Genomic DNA, 26,848 nt, shown 5'->3' on the forward strand with positions numbered 1-26,848 from the left:
CACTGCGAAGTGCACAAAGGTTTCGTGTTGTGAAATCTAAGTACAAAAGATCGCATTCTGATTAGTGCTTTAAAATAGTTTACACGATCTTTTATCGGTTTCCTGTGCCGTGAGTTTTAAATTGCTTATATCATGAAGCATCTCGGATGCTTGGTTTGAAACGTCGACTTAGCTATGAGGGAACACTATCATATTCAAGTGCACCTTTGCAATTTTGTGGACTGCTGTGATTCAAGCTAAAGTAACTTTATTTCCCGAATGAGGATGCTTCTGGATGAAACCTCTCTTGCTAGGAGAGATCGTGAGAGAGACGGGGCTCCCCTGTGACAATGGGCAGTCTCGGAAACCCACAGGGCCAGTTCTGTTCTGTCTTACAGGGTCACTGTGAGTTGGCACGACTTGATGGCAGTGAGTTTTAATAGGACATGATTTTCATTTTTTCATGGAAGTTAGCCTATTTTGGCAAAACACATTATTTTACAACCTTAAGTCTACATTATGTTAGTGTGGGCCATCTTAACAAATATTTTTATTGTATTTTTTAGTTATTTTGTATCTTAACAATTATATTGATTATATCCCAGTGTGCTGTGATTTTTATTGTAACTTTAGTATGACATTTGGAAGCCTTGGGATAGAGTGATGAAAACATTTGGGTCATGCACTCTAGCTAACGAGCATCCACGCTCTGTCCCGCAAATTAGCGGTAAGAGTCTGGGATTTAGCTATTGGGTTCTAACCTCACACTGCGGTTAATTTTGCCCCAGTCTTCTGTTGCTGTGCCTCATTTTGCTCATCTACAAAATGTGCACATTTTATCGACCCTTACGGGGTGGTCCTTTCAGTCGTTCATCCAGATGTATTAAGCCTCACAACAGCACTCGCTGATGAAGATTCAGATTTGCAGTCTTCAGTATGGATTACATCCTGATGCCAAGAAGACCGGGACCTTCACAACCGGACCAGGAGGTCACATGATGATCAGTGGAGAGAAGGTGAAAGTTGTCCAGGATGTCTGTCTTGCTTGGACCCACCATCCATGCTCCTGGAAGCAGCAGTCGAGAGAGCAAACCACACGTTGCATGGAGTCAATGGGCTGCCCACGACCTCTTTGAAGTGTTGGAAGACAAGGGTATAATTTGGAGGTGGGAGGCGCACTTGACCTTCGCCATCATATTTTCAGTCTCCTTCCATGCGTGGGAAAGTTGCGCGTGGAGTGAAGAAGGATCGGCGCTTTGGAACTGGGGGATGAGGGAGGAATACTGAGAGTACCGTGGGACACCTAAGTCTGTCTTGGAAGAAGGACGGCCAGACCGCTCCTTGGAGAGACCGGTCCCTGGCATGAGAAGGACGTCCATGCTTGGTAAAGTCAAGGGGCAGCAAAAATAAAGAGAGAGAAAGGCCACGGTGGCGACATCAGTGGCTCCAAACGCAGGAACCAGTGTGCGCATGGGGCAGGGCAGGGTTTTGTTCTGTCGTGCAGTGACTTGATGGCGCCTGACAACGACAGCATCCACAGCAGCAGCAGCATCATACACCTGGTGGGGCTGCTGAGGCACCGACAGTGGACAAGATGGGCAAAAATCACTCTTGAAAAACAGAAGAGATGAGTTAAACCCGTGGCATGCGTACATGCACGAGTGTGTCTGTCTGTGCAGGCGTACCCTTTAAGGCAATTTGCCTTGGTGCAAGATCTGACTTGCAGGGGTTTCTGGTCAAACACCATTTCTCAGAGAGGCATCCCTGGCCGCCCTGCTTTAAGTTGCCAGGCACATTCCTGCCCTGGACTCCCTTTCCTGGTCCCCAGACCACGCTGAACCTCTGTTCAGAGCGCACTCTTACTTACTTACTGCATCGTCTGTGATTTGTTGAAGTCCACCTTTCCTCCTTACATGCACATGCATTCAAACTTTTCGTTTCTTAAATATCAATATAGTCCACGTTTCCGGTTCATTGGGCTTTTAGCCTTCCCCCAAAAAAGGTTTTTTTCTTTATATTCATGGTTTTTGAAGTTTCAAGGCAGTTTAATTTTTTTAAATGTATTTTCATGCCTCTTTACTCTGACAGCCACTTGTATTTACCATGATTTTAAAATGGAAACCATACCAAATAGCTATGCCCTTTGGTTTTATTTAAAATTGCTTTGCCCAATTTAAGCCGCTTGAAAAAAACGAATCATGATGGCGGCTCATTTTTTGAAAGTATGCTTCTGAGAGCTCTATATTATTTTATAACCCATATAATCCCAGAATGTGGCTGACAGTGTTGCTCTTGTTGTTTTAGTTTATCAACTCAAAGGGATGCCTCCAGGTAGTAATACTAAAAATACGCCAAGTCATTCGTTCCTGTATCACCCTCCCTATCCTTAGAAATCTGTCTCTCCTGTATCAGCCTCCCCAACATTGGGCGTGAGGCCATGCTTCACAGTCTTGTAAGAGAGAGACGGGCTTCCTACTCCCATTAGGAATTACAGTCTCGGAAACGCTCTCCTATAGGGTCACATCGAGTTGGAATCGACTTGATGGCAGTTGAGTTTTGTTGTTGTTTTAATCAATCATTTTATTGGGGGCTCTTGCAAATCTTATAACAATCCGTCATTCAATAGCATGAAGCACACTTGTACATAGGTTGCCATCAGCATTTCCCAAACAGTTACTTTCTACTTGAGTCCTTGGTATCAACTCTTCTTTTTCGCCCTACCCGCCCACCCTAATGAATCCTTGATCAATTATATATTATTATTGTTATTTCATGTCTTTGTTGTCCATTGTCTCCCTTTACCCACCTTTCTGTTTATTTGTCTCCTTGGGGGTGGACTATATATCCAACCCTGTGATAGGTCCCCCCTTGCTTTCCCTTCCCACCCCCAGCACCCCAGTAATGAGCTTTTTGAGTTTAACAATGTTTTAATATTTTCAGGGGATAGGAAAAGTCTTTTTTTAATCTTAAAGTAAGACTTAGAGGTGTCTGCATTTTGATGAAATAAAAGACCAATTCTCTTCCCTCCCCCACCCCGCCCCCCAGGCACACACACAAAAATTTAGAAGTCCTTCTTTCTGGTTGCTCTTGCAGGTGGCTCCAGACTCGACCCCGCCAGCTCCTTTGTCCCCACAAACACCAAGCAGGCGCTGTCCAACATGCTGCAGCGGCGCTCGGGCGCCTCAATGCAGCCGCCCGCCCTGCACGCCATCACCTCCCAGCAACAGCTGATCCAGATGAAGCTCATGCAGCAGCAGCAGCAGCAGCAGCGGCTCCTCAGGCAATCCCAGACCCCACCTTTCCAACAGGTTGGTCCGACTCCGGCCACGGCTGGCCTCCCAGGGGTTGTATCGCCGTTCTCGGCTGGGGATGAGCACAGGGCTCATGGTGTCTCCATGGGTGCTCCGGAGTCCAGTACAGCTCTTCTCAGGCTGACCAAGACCCTTTCTCCTTTCACCCACTAACTCATGCCCGGAAGCAGGGGTGGGGAACCACTCTCTGCCAAGCGCCCTTGGGATAACTAACACCATCCTTCACAGCCACACGGGTCACATGGTTCATGAACTCACCCGCGTGTGCTGCCTGGCTCGGCTTCTCTTTGGTGAGGCCTGGGGTGTTAGCCGTGGTGTTGATCTCATGGTCCTGACCGAAAGGGCTGCCCTCCCATAAAAGCACAAGGGACATGACCACTGTTCATCCCCAAGGTGACCTCCCCCTTCCCATCGCCACCGTCCTCCGGGCTCGCTCAGCTGTAGGTCTGTGCTCAGTTATCACGGCAGCCTGCCTGCTCGTTTGGCCTGCGCCGACAGAGCCCTGCGCCCACTCCAGTTTACATGCGAGCTCAGTGAAGCCCGTGACAGATCATGAGGGAACTACCAGGGTCAGTCAGTGATCTACCAATATGTCAAGTTTAATTACTCGCCGACACCATCTCTATTTTCATACTCTAGAATCCAATTATCTTTAACCCTTTAGACGGCAGTGATGACACTTATCAAAGCCACTGGAGAGGTCTCACAGAACCGAACGTGCAGTCACCTAATCTGTACAAACGCGTCACAGTGTAAAGGGGAGGAGGAGATTTGTTCAGGGGTTTTCTTCTTTGCACATATTTGTATTTTTCTCAAAGCCGCATGCACGGCATTGGTGATGTCAATGGCTTGCATGTAGAGGGCACTGACTGTATGCCAGAACAGGTCAGAGCCCTCTGAGTCTGTAAGCCCAGGGTACCTTTAGCCGCACGACAGCCCTCGGTGGTAAGTTCTCTTAGGATCTTTGAATGGAGTAGCCGGTGTGCAAATGGGTCCCACGCTGAGAGAAACCTCACAGCTTTGCTCATTGGCTGATCCTCAGGCGTTTTTAAATACCCCTCTGATTCGCGATGTGTTCCAGGAAGTCCCCATTGTCGAATGCATGGCCCTTCTGTCTTCCTGCCACGGAGTTCCTGGGTTGGGGAGCTAGCGGTGTCTTCCTGCAAAGTGCAGTGGCGGCACTTTTTAACTGAATTATGATCAGGACAGGAGGAGGAGACTAGTTGGCTGCTTGTGAATGCGGTAACAGTCACCCTGTATGTCTCGAGCAATGGCTCTCACTCTCTGGGTGTCAGGTAAGGTGAGCCTGTGCCGGCGCTGCCACAGCCGTGATGACTTGTGGGTTCGTTTTTCTCTCCGTCTTATCAATAGTACCATCCCTTTCACCCACGTTGGCACAGGTCTGCCCTGTAGCCGGTGTGTTAGTCTAGGTCGACTAGAGAAACAAATTCATAGACACTCACATGTGTACAGGAAAAAGCTTTCTATAAAGAGTAATTGGACATTAAGAAAACATCCCAGCCCAGTCCAGATCAAATCCATAAGTCCGATATTAGCCCATATGTCCATTACCAGTCAGTACATTCCTCTTCAGACTCATGCAACACGTGCAATGACACTGAGTGCAGGAAGATCACAGGCCAGTGAGTGGAAAGTCTTGTGGATGCAGTGGTGGTGGAAGCATCTCAGTGCTGGCGTGGGTCTCCACGTGGCTCCCCCAGCTCCAGGGCTTTCGTGTGGCTCCATGTGTTTTCTCAACAGGAATGTCTCACAAGGAGTGCGCGTGAGTGTGTGTGTGTGTGTGTGTGTGTGTGTGTGTGTGTGTGTGTGGATTGTGTCTGGTCTCCAGTGAGCTATTTAAGTCTTTAGTGCCTCCAAAGGAGCTCATCGAGCTGCGACCTGATCGACAGGCTAACTTCCCTTTTCTTACCTCCCCTCTCTTGTAACCACCAAGGAATGGTTGGTTTTCCTTTGGTTTTTGTGAAAACATTTTCTTGACTTTCTACTGCGGCCTCCAACAATATGTGTCCTTTCGTGATGGGCTGATTTCACCGAGCATAATGTCCTCAAAGTCGACCCGTGTTAGGACGTGTTTCATAGATGTGTGCTATTTCCTGTAATGTGGAATCCAGTTGTGTGTATGTACCATGGCCCGTCCATCCATTCTTCCCCCGATGGGCCTGGAGGTTGTTTCCATCTTGTTGTTCTTGGTGCTACGATGAACACGAGTGTGCAGATATCTATCTGCGTCAGGACTCTCCTTTCCCTGGGGTCTGTGGGATGGCTGGGTCTGATGTTCTTCCTAGCCCCACCCTGTTGAGGAAGCACCGTACCTTTCCCACGGAGGTTGCATCATGGTCTAGTCCCGGCAGGAGTGTCGGAAGGTTCTGGTTGTTCGACAACCTCACCAGCAATTTTTTTTTTAACTTTGCCGTTAATGCTGAGATGAGGTGCTAACTTATTGTTGTCTCAATTTGCATCTCTAATGGCTACTGCAGAAACCCTGGTGGCTTTCTTGGGCTCTGCATTGAGTTAGGAACCATCAGGCTGCTGGTTTGAATCCACCAGCTGCTCCTAGGGAAGAAGAGACTTTCTGCTCCCGTGAAGATCGACAACCTCAGAAGCCCACAGGGGCGGTTTGACTCTGTCTCTGGAGTTGCTTGGAGGCAGAATCACCTCAGGGGCCGTGGGTTTGATTTCTGAATGACTAATGATGGAGAAACTCCAAATTCACTGCCATTAAGCCAATTCTGGCTAATAGTCACTCTGCAGAATGGTATGGAACAGCCCCGGTGAGTTTCTGAGACTCGTAACTGTTGGCAGGAGTAGAGAGGCTCGTTTTGCTCCTGACAAGTGGCTAGTGGTTTTGAATTGCCGCCCTCACAGGCAGCAGCCCCACCCGTAACCCGTAAGTAACATGTTACTGAGGATCATCCAGCAGCAGTCGCCGTAGCCATTGGCAGGCCGGATTCGGAAGAGGACGTGGAATAAAGCATTGTATTGCCGATATCAGATGGAGGCAGAAATATTATCGAGAGGTTTCCTTGTGCTTCATTGACTGCCAAGGCATTTGACTGTGTGAGTCGCTACACACGGTGGGTGGCCTTGAGAAGAAGGAGAAGCCCAGAGCACCTCATGGTGCTCCTGCCAAACTTGAACCTGGCTCAGAAGGTAGTTGTGTGAACAGAACAAGGGCTGCTGCGTGGCTAAAATCAGGAAAGGTGTTCATCCAGATGGGATCCTCTCATCACATTTATTCACACTGGATGCTGAGCACATCGCCAGAGAAGCTCGATTATGTGGAGGAGAACGCGGCATCAGGATTGGAGGAAGGCTTATCAGCAACCTGTGTGCGCGGGTAACACACGTTGCTTGTTGAAAGTGCAGAGCACCGGCTAAGGGAGATCAGAGACTGCAGCCTTCAGCATGGCTTCCAGAGCCAGGTAAAGAAAACAACCATGTGCACAATCAAGAGGACCACTAGGTCACATCATGATGAATAGAGGGAAAGTGGAAGGTGTCAAGGACTCGGTCTTGCTTGACTCCATAGCAACCCTCCCAGAGGCAGGAGATCAAAAGACAGGCTGCTTTGGGTCAGTGGCTGCACCGGGACCAGAACTGGTGCCTAACTCTTTTGCTGCGTGTGGTGAGCCTGTTGTTAAAATGACACTTGCATCAGAGTTCTCTCTCGGGTGGGAGGCTGCTGCTCAGTGTGGACGTCACAACGCTACATGTATTTTTTTTAAGTGGGGATTTAATACATGCATCCTATCATTCCATATTTCAACCACTGCAAGCAGAATGTGCACTTGCTCCCACAATCGCACAAACATCCTTTTTCTACGTGGACTCCTTGACATCGTCTCCCTTGTAACCCCCACCTGCACCCCCGCACCCCCTATCCTATTTGCCGTCCCGCTAGGTCCTGGGTTGCATATCCTGAAGAGCATATAACACAGCTTCCAGAGGGTGACCGCCATTGACCTAGCTCCTCTGAGAGACACTCTACTATGAACAAACAGAAACCAAACAGAAAATGTTGGTCCAGGCCACATCCTGGGGCGGTCGGGGGGGGCAGACGGGGGCGGGGGCAATCTACTGGCAGAGCGTCAACTGTTGTTCAGGTCAGATTTATGCCCTTGACCTTCTGTACTCCTCTCTCCCTCGCGCTGTTTAGTGACCGCTGTCCTCCATCCCTCCATTTTAGACGGGGAGTTCCCCGGCACCTCTTGCCTATGTCGTTCCTCAAAGGAACCTTGGGCTCCCACTGCCACCCGAGTCTTTTGTGTCCCCTTCCCGAGGGTGGCCTTCCTCCCTTTTAATGCTTCTCTGCACCACAGTGTACTATTCTAAGCACCCGCAGGAATGCTCTTCTGCCCATAGGTGTAACAAAGTAGACAACTATACTTGTAATGTCTATTTATTAGTTTCATAAAACTCCCTGAACTTTTGATGCACGACTGCGTTTTTACTCCCTTGTGTTTGTTATTTAAGTAAACAGACATGTCACCTAAAGAGAAAAAGTGTAAACAGCCAGAGGGCGACACACTGTCCTTCGTTTCAGGTTTGCATGATGCCCCAAATTCCCCCGAGCTATCATGAGCGGATTATGCAATTCCTGAAAGTATTTGGAGCGCTAAAAAGATTGTCAGACAATTGCTTTAAGTCCTGCAGAAGTCGAAAGGGGTTTTCCAAAGACAAGCAGTACATTCCGAGAAGTCACCTGTCGCTAATCTATCAAACACAATTAGGCTATTAAAGTCTAAATGGCCTTCCGATAAAGGAATGGTATCCTAATCCCACAGTGGAAAGATGATTCCGGATAAATCACACAGCCAAGGATGCTCTGATAAAAGCGAAGAACATTGAAAATGAGGACATCAATCAAGAAGCAATATGGAAGTATCTTAAATAACAGTTCAACTTTTTTTTGGTCCGGTTTTATTTATCGGGTTTTCATTAATATTTTTAAACTCATAACTATCTAGTTTTGTGTACCTCTTTTTATTTTTATTTAAGTATTAACGGTATGAATAAACTACCTTTCAGTATCAAATACTTAAAAATTATCATTAGGGCAGCAAGCCACTTGTTAAAATATTAGAATCCCACTGCTGACAAGACCCTCTTTGAAGTGTTGGAAAGCAAGGAGGTTACTTTGCGGACCAAGGTGCCCCTGACCCAAGCCCCGGTTTTGTCTGTTGCCTCCTGTGTGTGTGAAAGTTGGACACTGATTAAAGAAGGAAGGCCAAAGAAGCACCCATGTACTGAAATCACGGTGGGAGGGAAGACAATTGAAAGGCCCATGGGCTGCCTAAAGAGCAAACAAATCTCTCCTTGAGGAACTGCAGCCAGAACGCGCTTCAGAGGCGAGATGATGAGACATCCTCACACATCCATTGGGCATGTTATCAGGCGAGACTGTCTCCGGAGAAGGATGTGATGTTTGGTCCAGTAGAGGGACCAGGAGGCGAGGAAGGCTTTTGAGGAGATGGGTCCATACAGGGGGCTGCAGCAGTGGGTGCAAACATAAGGATTGGGCAAACAGTTGCACAATTGTGCAAGCAGCTGTGAGCATGGCGCAGGACCAGGCAGTATCTCGGGTGCTGTGAGCCAGGATCACCTCCTAGGAGCCTAAGAGCAACAATAACCGTGGAGAGCATTTCCCCAGGTATTTGCCGGCCCCCTGAAGGTCTTCCTCGGCGAAGCGTCTATTCATGTGCTCTGCCCACTTTTAGTGGATTATTGTTTCCTGCTGGTTGAGGCGTGGGAGACTTCTAGGAATGTTAGAGAGGAGTCTCTTGTCTGATAATCTCATTGCCCAGAACTTTTCCCACCCCGAGGCTTCTTACTCATTCAGTGAAACGAATCATCTGGTGCACATGATGTCCAGGTCCTTTCGTTTCCCCTCCATGGTCGGTGTATTTTCTGTTATGTTTCTATACATATTCATGCTGTGTGTCAGCCGCTCCCCCCAGGTTTGTCCCTGCTTTCTCGTTGGTGAACTTGATGTCCGGTGCCCTCAAGTGGGTTCCACCTGTGTTCAGCAGACCCAAACACTGCACCATCCCTGGCGGGTGCCGTGTTTGAGCCCATGCTTGCATCGCTGTGTCAATCTGTCTCATGAGGGGCCATCCTCTTTTCCACGGACCCTCCCTGCTCTACCAAGCCTGCTCTGCTTGTGCAGGAACTGGTCTCTCCTCACGACGGCCACGAGAAGCCTCGTCACTCTCGCTTCTGAGAAGCATGGAATTCAACGACGTTCCTCTGCCTTCACGAGGACCTCAGCGGTTAATCCCCCCTAGTCTGTTCCTTCTTTGTGTTTCTTCCCAGTCTGCAAGCGCTCCCGAAACATATTTACCCTGGGGGCACTCCTGGAGTCTGAAATATGGGCACCATAGCTTCTAGCAACATGCAAGCCACCACAGTGCCTCAAAGTAGCAGAGCTGTCATGCATGAACTTCATAGTTCCAGGTTTTACATTCGGGTCTCTGCTTCGTCTTGAAGTCCTGTTTGTAGATGGTGTGCCCTCTTTCATTCTTCCCCAAATGAATATTCCGTTTCGCCATCACCATTTGTCAAAGAGAAGGTCTCTTCCCCCTTCCGATGTGTTTCAGCCTTTCGTCAAAGATCAGCTGCTGTCTGTAGTTGGTTGGGTTTACTTAGCAATTCTCAATCTTTGTTCTGCTCGGCTGTCAGTCTGTCGCCTAGTACTAACTTTTGATATTAGGAAGTTTGAGACTCCCCAGCTTCACTAATGCTTTGCTTAAAATGATGATAAGTGTATTTACTTTTTTTAAAATTGAATAGTATTCCTGGAGCCATTTAGGACCTTAGTAAGGTTTTGATTTTTATTGGAGTGAGCAAAAATGAAGAGTTATGCCATTGCTTTAATCCTTACTGAGATTAATTTTTTTAATTATGAACTGTTGAGAAACTATCCCAGGACTGAATCGGCTCCCTTTGAAAATAATTAAGCTTAAGTCAAATTTGTCTTTCAAGAAGTTATTTTTTCCCCCACGGCTATTTTTTTAAAATTTTTATCACAAGATGCAATTTGCCTTTATTATTAGCCCATTTGAAGTCATTACCACCAGCCTGCTAAATTCAGTTCTTGGTTAGTATAAGTCATTTGTAGAATTAGTAGAAAGACCACAGACATTTACATGCCTGCCCACACACAGTTCACATGTCGATGCAAGTGAGGCCAATCCTCCTGAAGCAAACTTTCTACTAAAGGAATCTAATAGAACAGTCTATCTGTAATCAAAACACCTTTGTGTGTTTGGAGAAGGTCAGATTAGAGCCTGAACTGCATACAAAGAGCTCCATTACCCCCACGCCTTCAAGCCAACTAGAGATGAGTGCTGTTTGGACTGAAGGGAAATTAACTGAGTGTTCAGACTTGTTTTTAATGGTTCTTCTCTGGCCAGTGTGTTCCATGTTGGCTTTTCCCTCGTTTGCTTTAAGGCTAGAAATACCTTCTTCAGATAGTAAATTCCAGCTCCTGACAAAGATCTTGCACCAGTTACTCCCCTCCTCCATCACGTTCTTCTGAGTCTTCTGGAGACCTCTCAGAAGCAAGCATGTCTTTTTCTCACCCGTCTTTTGTCTTATGATTAAGAAAAGTAGTGTGTGTCTAGGGGAGAGAGGTGGTATGTCGATCCTACCTAGAGTAACATTACTGTGATGAGCATCTGGTCCAGGGCCTGCACCTCACTGGCTCTGAGGACGGTCTCTCCTCCTCCCTGGGGCCACGTAGGAACTAGCAGCATGCCTGGGGTCTGACGGACCGCGGTGCTGTGGCGTTCTTGTCATCCTTCTGAGCAATCTGTAATAAATGAGGTGGAGGAGATGCTCTGGACTGTCAGTTAGATTGCTAACTTCTTTTAATCTACGATAGCGGGTGGTGGGAGTTGTTATCTTGTGAACTACTGACCTTTTAATAAGAACATTCTTTCAGGTCAACCACCCATGTCTGGTATGAATCTCTACCTAAAAACTTGTCATTTTTTCAGGCGTTGTTTGTTTGTTTTTACTTCTTGTAAAGAAAAATCTTCTTACCCTAGCTGTTTGTGTGTGTGTGTGCGCGCGCGTGTGTGTATTTAATCATTTCATTGGGGACTCTTACAGCTTTTTCTTTAATGGTACAAAATTATTGGAGATTTTCCATGCATCTTGTTTTCAGAACTTATCTTTGAGTTTCAGCGTGTGCTTACAGAAGTCTGATTCATCGACCCAGGCCTTGGACATGGCCTCTTCGCTAGGCCAGTTGTTCCGTAAACTACGAGTGCTCCCCTTTCCTTATAAGGACCTTGTAATATTTTGTGCCGTCCTTTGATCTACTAAGGAGCCCTGGTGGTACAGTGATTAAGCACACAGCTTGTTAGCCAGAGGGCTGTGGTTCAAACCCACCAGCCACTCCCTGGGGAGAAAGAGGTGAGGCTCTGCTTCTGTAAAGATGAGAGCCTTAGTCATTGTATGGGGCAGTTCTGCTGTCCTTTAGGGTTGCTGGAAGGTGGAACTGACTTGACAGCAGTGGGTTGGTGGCTTTGGTTTTTCGTGTACTGAGCCTGGGTGGAGTAGTAGTTACGTGTCGGGCTGCGATCTGCGAGGTCCACAGTTCGAAACCACCAAATGCTCTGTGGGAGAAAGAGGCGGCTTTCTGTTCCAGTAATGAGTTGCACTCCCGGAAACTCGCGGGGACAGTGTTACCCTGCCCTTGAGGGCCGCCTGGCGTGGGCCTGGACTCAGTGGCAGTGAGCCGTCGTATGAGCACACACTGGACACACCTGAGTTGTCTGTCAAAGGAGTGAGTGTATAATTGGGGCAGTCATTTCCAGAGACTGAGGTCCCTTTCCCCTGGTCACCTGGACCTCGGCCACCTGATTTTAGCCCGCAAACCCCTCTCACAGCCTCAGGTGCTTCGAAACGGACCCCGGCCTCTCTGCCCAGATCACTGCTGTGCTTGTTTGGAAAGTGTACGTGGAACAGGAAAAGTAGAGCTTCCTGAATTTCAGAGACATGTCGGACTTACAGTTCCCTCTAGCTGCTTCATGTTTCATCACATGAAGAGAACAGCCACATTTGGAAGCCACCTAACTGTTGTGGTTGTTCTTGTTGTTAGGTGCCGCTGAGTGAGTCTTACTCATAGCCGATGAAACACTGTGCAGTCCTACGCCAGCCTCATCCTCTGTGGCACTCTGTACCCAGTTGCCTTAAGTTGGGCATAATGAAACTAGAATGCCTTTACAAAATGCCCCTCTACCAAGCCCACAGCCCTCGAGCCGATTCCTGCTCCCAGCGACCTGCCAGTGCAGAGTAGACCTGTCCCTGTGGGCTTCCCAGACTGTAAGTCTTTATGGGACTAGGGTTAGAACGGCCGACCTTGCCCAGGAAATAACCGACCGTGCCACCAGGTCTCAACTGAATATCAGCTCGAGGGGGTGTGGAATTTTCCATTATCAGCGATTGTGTATTTTCTCAGGAACGTGTTCAGACATGCTTTCCACACCTAGAAGAGAGATGCTAAACAGCATTGGTTCACGTTAATATTTTGGATCGAATTGTTTGAGAGAATGATTTTACAATTGAATGTGTTTTTAATACCACTTGTACATGTGGATATACATAGAGAGCCTCTGGCAAGAAAGCGTGTTTTATTCTTCTCTGTTTCAGTCTCCACCCCAGAAGGTAAAGAAAGACTAACTGTCCCTTATCCACAAGTCCTTTTTAGACCCCATGCGGTGGTTGGTCACGTTAGAGCCTTATCTACAAAATGAGGCAAGTACTTCTAGGCTTGTTGTAAAATTAATGCTGGCGTGCATTTCAGAGCTGCAGAGCAGTGCGGGGCTCACAGGAAGTGCTCCGTACAGGTTGGCGGCCATACTTACTGCATTGCTGCTGTTTTGTTTGTGCTGCTTTATGGTCTTGTTTCACAGGAAAGCTGTGCCCCGTGCTTTTGCCTTAAACATGGGAAGGATTAAAAGTGAGCAAAAGCATGCCAAATGCTCCAGTTATAGACTCCTCTGACTCACATACTAAGATGGGTTTAATTCCCATTTACTCGGTGGCCGTATCATAGAAAACTAATCAAAAGGAGTAAAACAATCATTTTCCCTAAGAGTCATTTTGGTTTCTGGAGATGTGTGTCTTTCCCTGTCTCAATCCAACAATACCAACTTTACAAGCATGCATGTCAATGTCAGTGTTAAAAATATCACTGTTTTATTTTGTGCACGTTCTAAGAGCACTATCATCCAGGGCAGGGCATTGGCAATCATGCTCTATCACACCCTGCTGGAACTCTTTGCCAGTTAACTCTTCTTGGTGCCTCTGTTAGGCCAGGGTTGACTAGAGAAACAAATCCAGGGACACTCATATGTGGGTAAGAAAGAGCTTTATATCAGAGAGAAAAAAATTATATGCTGAAAAAAATCCCAGCCCAGCCCAGATCAAGTCCATAAGTCCAGTATTAGCCCATATGGCTGATACTAGTCCATAAATTCTTTAGACTCACGCAGCGCATGCAATGGTGCCAAATGCAGGAAGATCACAAGCAGTAAGCAGAAAGTCTTGTGGGTCCAGTGGTGATTGAAGCGTCTCAATGCTGGCACGGGTCTCCACGTGGCTCCCCCAGCACTCTGAGTGTCTCAAGAACAGGAAAGGGAAGGCCCAGAGAGAGTGGGTCCTGCCTCCAGTGAGCTGTTTATCACCTCCAAATGAGGTCATCAAACTGTTCCATGATTGACAAGCTAAACTCCACCCCTTCATTCTTAAGACCCTCGAGTTGACAGGAGATTATGTAACTACCACCATGCCTGAGAATGTTCATCTGACCGAATATGGTTGTTCTCCCCGCCCCATCGTATCAATCATCTAAGAATGTAGATCATTGTGAGTGATTACTGCTTAATCCCCCACTTTCCTCTTCCCCTTCTGGTGTGGCCACTCTCATTATTGGGCCTGAGGGGCTTATCTGTCCTGGATTCCCTGTGTTGCCAGCTCTCATCTGCACCAGTGTACATGCTCTGGTCTAGCTGGATTTGTAAGATAGAATTGGGAGAACAAGCTCATTCTTAATCTTTAGCATTTTCATGTTTGTTTGAATGATGGAAAGGTGCTAATACTGTCACTGAGATTGTGGTTGGGCAACAATAAAGAACTAGAAGATAGTGTAGACCGGGATTTGTTCTGGTGCAAGTATCTCTTAGTTGTTATATGACAGAAATTTCCTCCCTGGCTTTTTGAATCTTGATGGGGGTTTCTTTGTTCTTGTACATTATTGTATTTTTGTCTGTATACTATTATGTTTTTAGCCTTACCACCTTAGCAAGATTTTGGTTTTTTATTGTTTTCTGTTGGGTCTCCAAGGGGTGCCGCACAGGAGGAGTGGATGCATAAGGAATATAGGGAATACAGGGGTGGGGGTGGGGTGGGGCGAGATAGGGAGGGTGATGGGATTTGGGGAGTAAACAATGAAGGTGGGAGCCGGGAGGGAGAGCTAGAACTGATTCTGACTGTACAACTCATTTTAAAGGTGGTTTAACTTGGGGGTGGGTGGGGGATGCTCTAAAATTGATGTGGTAATGATTGTGCAATGCTCCTTGATTTGATTGAGCTATTAAAATCATTTTGAAAAGCAAAAAAACCCCAAAATATTGTGTATACAGCTTGGTTCTGATGAGCGAGGATGGAAGTTTGTGAAGGGGACCATGGATATGAGGGTAGTTATTGAATCTGAAGACCGTGTATACACAATAGTGCCTTACCTTGCCACGCCGAGAATGGTCACTCTAGATGCTGTTCACTCGGGGAATTCATCTTGTATATCCTAGCCCTTAATAAAGTCAAGCATTTTTCCTGTTAAGCTTGAGAATCCTTTGTCTCGTTTTTATAACAAAAGCTCAGTCAGCAGGACATTTTCAGTGTCATAAACAATGCAGCAGTGTGCCTCTGTTCATTAGAATGATGAAGCAAAGGGATCCTTTATCTGATTTTTCCTAGGCAGTTTGTTGCTTTTTTCTAAAGCAGATTCCCTGTTCATCTGTAAATGATGCTGTGACTGTAAGTGTCCAATGTCTGTCGTGCTTGACTGACTGTGTGTAGCCTGATCCTCACTTGCATAAGCTTTCAGTGGGGATGGTGCTACTAATTGTACCCTCCAACCATATAGGATATTGTTCACCAAATATCTTGTTTGCTTAACATCCTGAGCTCCCACCGCCTGGAGGCCCCACACCCTGGGGTCCCTGAGATCCAGAAGGAGATCTGTACCTGAGCATCTCCCCCACCTCCCCCATCTCCTTTATGCCATTACTTAAAACGCTCCATGTCATGGTATTTCATTCCGTGAAGATTCCCGTGTGACTTCTCCGTGTCCTGGTCTATAGTAAGAGCACGTGACATATGAATGAATAAAACCTTTCTAGGGCCTGAGTTTGTAAATTGTGACTCCCCTTCTCTCCCCACCCCCTGCCAAAAAACCCCAAACCATTATGTGTAAAAGACTGTTTCGTGTGTATTTTGGCTGCCCGCACCATTGGGCTCAATCTCTTATGTGTCCTGTCTGCCGTTTTCTTGCTGTCCCCTTTCTGTAGGACTTCTGTCACTCTGCAGTGCCGCTCCTAGAAGACTTTGCCAACAAAATGGTAACACCCCTGCTGCCATCCCTTTTCTTTCTTGTTTTGTTGTTTTTACGTTTTTAAGTAAACTTTCGTAGCGTTACCCTTTGAACCTCAGACAGAGAAGCGGTTGATTCTGCTGTAGCTGGTAACAATTATCTCCTTCATCTCCGCGTGTCACTCCCCTGGGTCATGTTTTGAGACTGTCACACGGAGCCATGAATGCACTGATCCTGTTCTAGTTGACGGCATTGATTTCGGATTTGTCCCCCTTTCTTTGACCGCCTCCCTGTTTGTCCTCACGTGCGTCTGGGATAGAAACCAACAGACGTTCACGGCCGGGCTCGGGAGCATAGTCCCGTCCGTGCATCCTCATCTCCGTACTGTTTGAATCTGTCTGTTCCTGAGCTCCTGCTTCCCCCTCTGGCCATTGACATCCTTCGTAGAGGTGCGCATGGCATGCTAACCGTCGGGCCACATGCAAGCTACTGAACACCCTGGCTATGACACACACCCTTCTCATCGCATCCCACTCACCTGCCTAGTCCCAGACTCTCAACAGAACGCATCACCCCCATTTTCTTTCTGGTATGGAGAAGGTGTTTGGGTGTTTTTTTTAGGGGGGTGGGGGCTGTTGGGAGCATAGGCCTTGTGCATGCATGTCGTAAGACTTCACCTCTACTGCTTTGCCTGGGCTAGCTAAGAATGCATGTTTTGCATTAAATTACTTATAGGTTTCTGTATCAGGTAGCCAACCCACAACATAAAACCAAGAAGCATTAGAATAAAACAGAGCACACATCTCAGATGTGAATGTAAGTCCACTTGTTTTCACTGCCAATTTAATGGGGACATTTTTCTATGCGTTGTTGAAAATATTCTGAATTGTATATTCAGCCTCTGAAAGTAGTTCCGTTGGCTGTTAAGTGTTTGCTATGTAAGTAAGGCAACTTCTCCACGCGTTCCAACAAAAGAAAAGCTTGAAGCTCCTGACATGACTTAATTTTTATCAGCAGGTTTGGGTCTATAACAGGCAGGTGAAATGTTTATTTATGTAAAACCCTGAATGAAATGAAGTGAAACCTTATCAAATGTAAAAAAGAATTCACAGACAGCTTATGTTTGCTCTAGGGCATTTATTGTTCATATGCTAATGTGATTCAGCTGTAAAATAACTTGAATTTGTGATTTTACTTTTACGAAGTAGTTTTATAAATACAATAGCTTGTCCACTTTATAGTCAAGAGAAGGCTCTGTGGTTCTTTGTGTCATTCAAATTAACGAGTTGTGTGTGTGCCTTGTGTTCAGTTAATATTCTCCACTGTAATTAGGAAGTTAATGAACGTATATACTCAGCACAGCCTTCATTTATGGTCGTGTAAATAGACTGCATCTTTAAGGTTCAGTTCATTATTGTGCGAGTGAGTCGATGTGTCCCAGCAGTAAATATCACTGTGCATTGATTTCTAACTACATTTTACTTCCAGTGACAGCTCTTTAAAGTGTCTCCGGAGTCTCTAGTTAACAGGACCGCGTAGGTTACACTGAGCTTTCTCTGTTGTCCACAGTCAGAATAGCCCAGTGTGAGATGAGGACCATCATTCTGGGCACACCTGGTGCTCTGTAGCTTCGGACCCCATCACTCAATAGCTTCCAAAGACGTAGCCCAAAGTAAACCCATTCTGTTAGTGACTCAGAACGTGCTGACTGGTTTTCACACTGTGTGACTTTGACTGTTTTTCCCGCACACCTGTGCTCTCAGAAATAGAATAATAAAATCTGTCTCTCATTTTCCCAACACAGCTTGTTCCTCTAACTTAATCACCTTGAAACGCCACGGAAAACACACTATGAGGCATTTGAAAAATTCATTACTTGTAAAATCAGTGTGGAGAGAACGATAGATTTTTAAATGCGGCGTGTGTGCGCCTTCCTGCCTGCTGGTTGTGGGCCCGATCAAGGCTCTCTGGGAAAGCGAGCTCACGTGCGTCAGGGGAGTGAGAAGCGCTTGCTACTGGAGGAGAGATCAGGCCGCGAGAGGAGGATGGTGTAACTTAGCAGATGTGTTGTCTTAAACTCAGCAAAAGCCTCACACTCAATAGCTCTTTGACCTGAAGATATTTCTCCTGTCCAATTAAAAATATGTAAAGCAGTAGAAGAAGAGACTAGGAGGAGGCTTCAAAAAGTTCATGGAAAAGTAGAATGAAAAGATAACAGAATTCTTCTACAAACTTTTTTTTAATTAAAAGATTATTTTATTGGGGGTTCTTATAGCTCTTATAATAGTCCATACATCAAATGTATCAGGCATATTTGTACATATATTGCCATCATTTTTTAGACAATTACTTTCTGTTTGAGCCCCAGGTATCAGCTCCTCCCTCCCACCCTCATGGCCCCTTGATAAATTATTATTATTTTCATATCTTGCACCCACCGCTGTCTCCCCGTGCCCGTGGTTTCTGTTGTACGTCCCCCTGGGAGTGGGGGTGGTGATGTGTCAATCATTGCGATGAGTTCCCCCTTCCTCCTTTCCTTTCTCCTCTTTCCCCTTCCTTCCTGATATCGCAACTCCCATTCCTGTTCCTGGACTCCATGTGTTGTGAGCTTTTATCTGTACCTGTGCACATGATCCAGTCAGTCCTGTGGTGAAAGGCAGTCCTGGGGTCATGATAGTGGGGATGAGGAAGCCTCAATACACCAGAGGAATATTGTGTGTTTCATCGTTGCTACTGCACCCTGGTTGACTCCTCCCTTTCTTCTGACCCTTCTGTGGGGGATGTCCCAATGTCTACAGATGAGTTTTGGGTCTCTGCTCCAACCCACCTCATGCTCAACAATAAGTTTTATGTTTATGTGGGGTCTTCTGTCTACAAACTTTTTGAAGCCACCTCATATTCTCTTTTTAATAGTTTTATTGACAATTCATGTACATTTCAATAGTTCAATCATATTAAAATATTGGTGCAGTCCTCACTATAATTAATATTAGAAATTTTCCTTCTTTGCTGGACTCATCAAAAGCGCTTCATCCCCTCCCAACCTCCCCTGCCATGTCCCTAAGAAACTATTTATCCAGTTACTGTCTTTATAGTCACCTATCCTGGATTTCATATGAGCATCTTTGGTGGTGTAGTGGTTGCACATTGGACTATGATCTGTGTAGTGGGCAGTTCGAAACCACCAGCAGCTCTGTGGGAAAAAGACTGAGCTTTCTACTCTCATCAACAGTTACAGTCTCAGAAACTCACAGGGAGTCACTATGAGTTCCCCATCACAATGACGCAATGGAAGTGAGTATGGTTTGGGGTTGGATTTCATATACCAAAGAATCATACCAAACAAAAATTTCAAAAAGCAAATAAACATTGTGTTAGTCCAGGTAGACTAGAGAAACAAATCCATAGAAACTCATTTGTGTATAAGAGAGAGTTTTATATAAAGGGTAATTGTACATTAAGAAAGCATCCCAACCCAGTCCAGTCTAAGCCCATAAATCCGATATTAACCCTTATGTCCGATACCCATCTATAAAGTCCTCTTCAGACTCACGAAACACATGCACTGACACCGAATGCAGGACGATCACAGGCCAGTGGGAAGAAAGTCTTTGGATCCAGTAGCAATGTACACATCTCAGTGCTGGCAGGGGTCTCCATGTGGCTTCTTCAGGTCCATGGTTCTGGCTTTATCAGGGTAGATCTATGTGGCTTCTCCTCAGGGATGCCTTGCAGGGAGGCAACCTTGTGTCTTATCAGTAGAGTGTCTCCAAGGGAGTGAGCCCAGAGAGATAGTGTGTCTCCTGACAATAGGAAGGAAATACTAGAGTTCCCAGAATTCTCAGAAGGCCATGCCCACACAGAGGCCTCATTGAACTGAATGACAGACTAGACTCCACCCCTTCACTCTTAATCCTCTCAAGTCACAAATTGACACCAGATTATGTAACTACCACAAACATTAATAAATGTCAATCAAGCCATACCTCAAACAAATGGGCTAATTAGGACCCTGCACATCTACTTTAGCAGTCCTAGAGGGTAGAAACTAAAGCAATGTGCATAAAAATGAACAAAAGTCAACAGATGTAGGACTTTGGGTCAGGACGTAACTTAGGGATACGCTGGTGGAATTATTCAGAATTTCCCAGACATAGGCAGGACTTTTCCCTTGATCACAGACATGTGGGTCCTTATCCACAGCCACTTGGGCAAGGGGCACCGTCTCTTACTGCCCCCCACCCCCGCCCCCTGGGAATTGTTCCAGGTCATGCATTATCTGGCTCAACAAAAACATTTAGTCAAAAACCTTCCTCTTAGAACTGTCCGAAACCACCCCCGCCCCCCCCTCCAAGAAAAACCCATTTTATTGGGAGCTAATACAGCCATCAGACCATTCAATCGTTGAAAACAGCCAACAGTGTTGTACAATTGCTACCACAGTCTGTTTGGCATTTGGAAAGCACTGGGTAAAGAAATTTATGCTCAAAAATGAAGTCATCATTTACCTCTAGAATCCGTTGATTCAAAGATAAACAAAATTAAATATTTTCCCAATGGGTACTGAACACCTGTAATTCCACCAGGAGCCCTGGTGGCGTAGAGGTTGCGCATTGGATTGTGATCCACAAGGTTGGCAGTTTGAAACCACCTACAGCTCAGTGAGAACAAGGCGGGATTTCCTACTTCTGCAGAAAGTCACGGGCAGTTCTACCCTGTCTCGGGGTTGCTGTGAGTCAGCATTGACTCAGTGACAGTGAGTTTGGTTGTCTTGCTGGTTTGTTTTTCACTTTAATCCCAGACACTGCCTAGCTGCTGTCTGTTGTTGCTGTGATCCTCTGTACAACAGAACAGAATGCTGCTGGATTTGGTCCCATGCTCAGTTGTTGCTCTGCGGGAGCCCGTTTCGGTAGCCACGGTGTCCATCCATCTTGTTAACGGTCTTCTTCTTTTTGGCTGGCCCTGTACTTCCCCAAGTGTGACGTCCTTCTCCAAGCGTTGGTCACCTTCTGACACCGTGGCTGGAATGGATGGTAAATCAATCAAAGAACACATAGAGATTTTTCAGAAAGAATAGATAAATGTATTCTTTATAACTCAGGTGACTGTATGGGCCAGCGCTTAGTTCTGCTGTACACAGTCCCTCTCTCTGAGTCAGGACCGACTCAGTGGTGCCCACAACAACAAGGTGGCCATGTCCCTGATGTGCTTGACGTAGCTTCAGTTTGCACTTGTTCTGACCTCCTTATGAACAGTTCTCTCTCTCTCTCTCTCTCTCAAGAATGCCCCAGCTTAGAGGACATATTCAATAACCCCTCTGTAACTTAATGACCTTCTGGATGAAACGGAACCTTCCATAAGCATCCAACAACTTAATTCTCAGTCCTTATCGCTTCCTCACCCCTATATCATGTTTCTCTCGCTTAGCATTTGTAAACATTTTCAAGTTACTAAAGAATTTTGCTGTGTCCCTCCTTATGGCCCTAGCAAATTGACATGTGTCTGTAGGTTAAAATGATATGTTCCTGGCATATTTCTAGGGGGAGGTGGGGCCAGGGGAAAGAAGAAACATGCCAATGTATGCAGAGCGATGGGGATAGTTTCCGTTTAAGGGCAGCGTATGGGCATATTGGACACTAGAAATGCTAACCCACCGAGGGACTTTATGATTTCCTCGGGGAGATTGCTGCACCCCGAAGTTTTTAACTTACGGCACTTAATTATTCATTTGGGGACATTGATAAGAGGGACCCTGATGTGTGCCTTTAGACATCAACGATCGAGAGTCCATGAATTTGAGACAGTCAGACCTATATTTGGAGGTTTTTCTTTTTTCATGCTACAGGACCTTTTCCTTGGTGATTTTGTGATTTTTATGGAGACTTGTTTTCATTCATTCTTGAGTGTTCATGATCTTAGCTGGTGTTTTCCCATAGGCAACTGTTGGCCAGTATTTCATCGTGTTTCCACTGGTTCTCAATTAATTAAACAATGAGTTGGAAATGCGGTTGAATTCCCAGATTAATCAGGTAATGGCTGAAGACATCCTTACCATAACCTATTCTGGAAAATTCTTATTGAGCTTGTTAGTACACAGGTCCCATAATGGAGATATGCGTGGAATAATTAGTCACCTTAGACCATTCTTGCCTCCCAGCGAGTTCATGTAGGAATCAAAGAAAGAACATCACCATCTGATGTTTATCTTTACTTTCAATGGTGTTCAATATTTTGTTAATAAGTCTTAATAGAGATTCACTTTTCAGTTTCTTATCTGGGTAATGTTAAGAGGTTCTGTCTTCCTAAAGAATAAGCATTTTAAATATTGTTATCCCTAATGCACATGGAGACATCATAGTGTAATGGAAGGAGCCTGAGTTTTGGAGTCAGGCCCACTGGAGGTTAGATCCTGAACTCCGTGAGGCGTAGCGGGGGAGGGGGGGCGGGGGGCGGGGTTAACTCAGTAAATTTCCTAAGCTCTTTGAGCCTGGCTTTTCTCATCTGAAGAAAATGGTAGAACGTGTCCTTTCTGATCTGTCAGATGTCCTGTGAGAACAGAGAGTGAGAACAGGAAGCCCAGGGCCTGACTTCTATCCTACGCTAATAACCGTTGAGGAACCACCTAATTGAGCTGATTTGCTAGCCTCCTGCTAGGAATAGCTACGTTTACCGTTCAAGCACATGTACAGTGGTCGGACAGAGCTACACTTCAGTGCTTTAAACACAGGGACACCAACTAAAAACCAATAGTAATAAACCCTATTACTTATTGTTAGCAAGTTGTGAAAAACCTCAGGGTACTAGAAGCTGGTCCTCTCTTTGCGATTCTTCCTGTGAGTTTCAGCAACGTGCCTTCTGCAGCCAGGCCACACTATAGCTGCTCCTAACGAATATTCTTACTTTCCCATGGTCTAGTAAAACAGGACTGGTTGCGTGGATGTTCATTGGATTTCTTTTCATAGGGTAGTTAATTATCATTATAGTTGCTATTAACTGATGATAAACTTTCATTGGCGAGTAGCGTGAGACCCAGAAGCAAACTCTCTGTTGAATGGATTCCGACTCCTAAGGGCCCGATAGGTCAGAACAGAACCGCCCCGTAGGGTTTGCAAGCCCGTCATCTTTGCAGAAGGGCAGCCAGGTGCTCGGCGCCAACTGAATGGTTACTGATTCCGGCCCATGGGCCACTCCGGGGCACAGAGCGGAGGCTGTCTGTCTGCTTCTGGAGAGATCTACGGGCTGGGGACCCCCTGGCGGTTCCACTCTGCCCTATAGGGTTTCTGTGAGTCAGAACCAGTGGGATAATAGTGGGTTTAGGTTAAATCTGCATGCAAGCAGACTGCCTCTCTGGAAAGCAGCTGGGGCCGGTGGGGGAGGGGGGGGCGGCATTGCCTCTTTGCCCATCAGGAGTAGAGCCATGGAAGGTGCCAAAGCCATTCCTTGGTCACTTGGGGAAAATGTCATTCAAATGTCCTCATGTTTTATAAACATTTGCATACGGTCCATGTTTACTTCCCTTATGGTCACACACGGATACAGCCCCGCGGTGCCGGATTTCCCTGCAGGGGCCCATTTGTGACTGGAGGTTACTGGGAAACTGCCTGAGAGCCAAGCACAGGCACACATACTTTTGTCTGTGTTCAACCGAGGCCAGAAGAGTGTCTCCTTCCCAAGAAAGAAGGACGGCAACAGCTCCACCTCGGGGAAAGGGGTGAAGAGTGGTGCGTGGATGGGTGGCGGTGGACCCAGGGGGACCCGCGACAAGTACTGTGCTCACGTCCTGAGACGCATGGCAACGTGGGTCCCTGGGAGGATGGTCCAGGAGCTCCAATGCCATCGTGGCCATTATGGTCAAGAGTTTGTGTTGGCTTTGTTTTGCAGGGCCAGCCGGGGGACCAGGCAGCTCTCTTTGCTGCACAAACTCGGCCCTCCCCTCAGCTCTCTCAGTATCCAGGGCTGCCACAAGCACAGGTACCTCTGTCCCGGCATCGCTGCTGTCGGGATTTCCCTGTCTTTCTTCTGCAGAGAAAAGCCACGTCAGCGAGAATCCCCGGCTCCTCTAGATGGCCTAGAACCTGGGCTTTTCTTGTTTCCATGTGCTCATTGGTGCCTCAGAAAGCACCACTCACGGTGGTGGAAAAGTCTCAGGGTGGAGCATCATTTAAAGAGCACAGCATATTTCAGGAAATTTCCTGAATTAAAAACTCCCAAGTGAAACCTCTGTAGGAAGGACACATGTGGATACGGAAGTGCTTGAAAACCCCAGCGCATTTAATTTAGGTTCACCGTGAGTGTCTCATTCACAGCTGAAATTGCCCTGGTCCCAGATAACTTGAAAGAGGAGGGACGCTGGGAATGAGAAAGCCACGAGGCTCTGTCTCAGACCTTGGCCTCGTTCCCTGGCTTCTTCCTGCCTGTATGATATCGTTCACACTGCTCCCTCCTCTGCAGCTCGCCCACCTGCCTGGCAGCCATTTGTGCAGAGCCTCTCGAGCCCGCTGGAGTAGTCCTCCTCTGACTAGGGAGTTTCCAGGGGCCCCGCTGGGTTTGTGTGTGTCCTCTACGTCGTGGTGATTGTGGAGCTGGCTGGTAACGCCCCCTTCTGACCCCTTCCCTTGTGCCTCCCTGCAGACCATGCCCCAGGGCTACACGATGTACGGAACGCAGGTGCCTTTGCAGCAGACGCCGCAGCAGCAGGCTGGCAGCGTGGTCCTCTCCCCCAGCTACCCCTCCAGGACGTACCCGGCAGCACATTCCAACCCTGCGCTCATGGAGAGACTCAGGCAGATGCAGCAGCAGCCCGGCGGCTATGTCCAACAGCAGGCCTCGCCGTACCTGCAGCCCCTGGCTGGCTCTCAGAGGTGACACGTGTCGAAATAACGGGTGCTGTTGTCAATGATCCTATGCCTCGACTTCTAAGCATGGCGCTTTCTAAGTAGCTTCGATGGCCTTTGGGTATCTGCACATCATTTCCATTCCATCATCTCATTTGGGGCGGCAGCATCGTGCTAAGACGCTCACGTGAGCAAGGACCGTGCTTCCTCCCAGCGCCCGGTAGTTTGGGTTAACCCTTCCAGGGTTAGATTCTGAAGGCACTGTTCTGTTGGCCCTCGTCTGGCTCCTGCGTACTTAGGCATTCAGGCATCACTTAGATCGGCAGTGCCCATGACAGGAGCCACCAACGCCACCGGCTTTTTAAGTTACACCGAAATGAATTAAACTGTAAGGGAGCCATTTGGTTCTTTCTTCACTCTGGCCATGCTTTCAGTATCCCACCATTGTTAGATGCTTCCAGCCAAGCTGGTTCTGTTGGCATGAGAACTGTGGGATCACACGGGGCCTGTGGTGAGAAGATGCTCACTCATGATTGGCAAAAAAAAGCCTAGCAGAAGCACAGTGGTGAAGTTCTGGGCAGGTGTGCCATGTGAACCTGCCCAACAGCTCCTGTGAGAAAGATCTAGCTCCTTTAGAACACACCCCCCACCCCCCCGTGAGGCATTTCTACTTTGCCTGGGTTCCCGACAAGTCCAGATGGAATTCTGCCCCAGAGCCACAGCGGCGTGACTGGTTTGAATGCCTGCCTGTCACTGCCTTGAAATGTTTATTCATTTTTTTTATCAGTGAGCCCTGCAGTTTTACCCTGCTCGGGGCCCTGTAAACTGTGTAGCCGACCCTCATGACCAGTGTCCACTCTGTTGGACTGTATCGATAGAGGACCTTGTAATCATTGTCCTGTTGGGCACGCACACCACGTTGACCCCGTGTCATCACGGTGTGAACAACCCCTCAGTGGCAGCACAGTAGGGGAGGGGCTATTCATTTGGAAAATACACATTATCGCCACTGTTTCTATAATACGTGGCAATAGAATCTATTGTTTGAGCACTTAACCTCCAAGACCCAGAAGTACCTGGGTCACATCCCACCTGTGCCACTGACTCCATCTGCGTCTGTGTGTGTAACTGTATGTGCATAGGGATTTGGCTAAGTTACTTCTCTGGCTCTCCATTGCCTCGTTTTCAAATTAGAACTCCTAAAAATGAAGAGCTGTTGTGGGAACAAGAGAAATAACATATCCCAGACCTTTAGCACAGCCCCTGCTTGCAGAGCAAATGCTTAATTCACTGGTATCTTACTGAGAATCAACGTTTTAAAAATGCCGTTTATTCACGACCTTCACTTTTATCGGTGACTGCACTCACTCGCCCTTTCCCAGCGACCCTTTCTGTCCCTGAGCATGTAGATGATGCGTGTAACCACTGGCCTTTCTGCCATTGGGACTTCACAGGGGATCGCTGAACACACTATGTTTTCTCTGTGAATGATTGTCATCTGCACTTACACTTGGCCAGTGACTGCGGCGGCGTTCTTGATCCTGACAGCAAGTTGTGTTCTGTGTTCCAGACTGAACCATCAGTCCCTCCAGCAGAGCCCTCTGGTGGGCGGTGGCGGCGTCGCCGGCGATGCTGTACTGACTCCTGCCCATCCGAACCTCCCTTCGGTGCAGCTGCCCCAGGACCCGATGAGACCCAGACAGCCACAGGTGCGACCCCAGCAGAGACTCCTCCAGGTATGGAGTGGGGGAGATGGGCACAAGGTGTGAGGGCCCCTCCTCTCCAGACTGCAAACACAGAGCCCAGCCCAAGGCACACCCTCTGCTGTCAGGTGACTTCCAACTCACAGCGACCTTCTAGGAGAGCATGAGACTTCCCCACGGGTTTCCGAGGGGGCGGATCTTCGGGAAAGCAGGTTGCCCCAGCTTCCCCCTGTTGTGGCGTAGCTCGTGGGGGCAAGCCACGGACTTTGGGGTGAGCAGCAACCACGGTAGCCAGTGCGCTCCCAGGACCCCTCGTGCAGTCACGGGTCCATCGAAAAAGTAGTGCGACGAAAGCACAGAAACGTCTCTCAAAACAAAAACGGCCAGACGCTGCCTTCT

At 47.3% G+C, this 26,848-nt stretch overlaps 1 protein-coding gene across 2 annotated transcripts in view; it reads left to right on the forward strand.

Annotated features, from left to right (window-relative positions):
• Window positions 1-26,848, forward strand: part of MED12L (mediator complex subunit 12L) — a 375,484-nt gene that overhangs the window by 334,989 nt on the left and 13,647 nt on the right. For both annotated transcript variants that reach the window (XM_075555944.1, XM_075555945.1), the window contains exons 38-41: window positions 3,073-3,287; window positions 23,794-23,883; window positions 24,544-24,773; window positions 26,317-26,482. In XM_075555944.1, coding sequence (XP_075412059.1) covers window positions 3,073-3,287; window positions 23,794-23,883; window positions 24,544-24,773; window positions 26,317-26,482 — 701 coding nt within the window. The remainder of the gene's footprint in view (window positions 1-3,072; window positions 3,288-23,793; window positions 23,884-24,543; window positions 24,774-26,316; window positions 26,483-26,848) is intronic.

The sequence above is a fragment of the Tenrec ecaudatus genome, chromosome 8, assembly GCF_050624435.1.
Source record: "Tenrec ecaudatus isolate mTenEca1 chromosome 8, mTenEca1.hap1, whole genome shotgun sequence".
NCBI classification, from domain to species: Eukaryota; Metazoa; Chordata; class Mammalia; order Afrosoricida; family Tenrecidae; genus Tenrec; species Tenrec ecaudatus.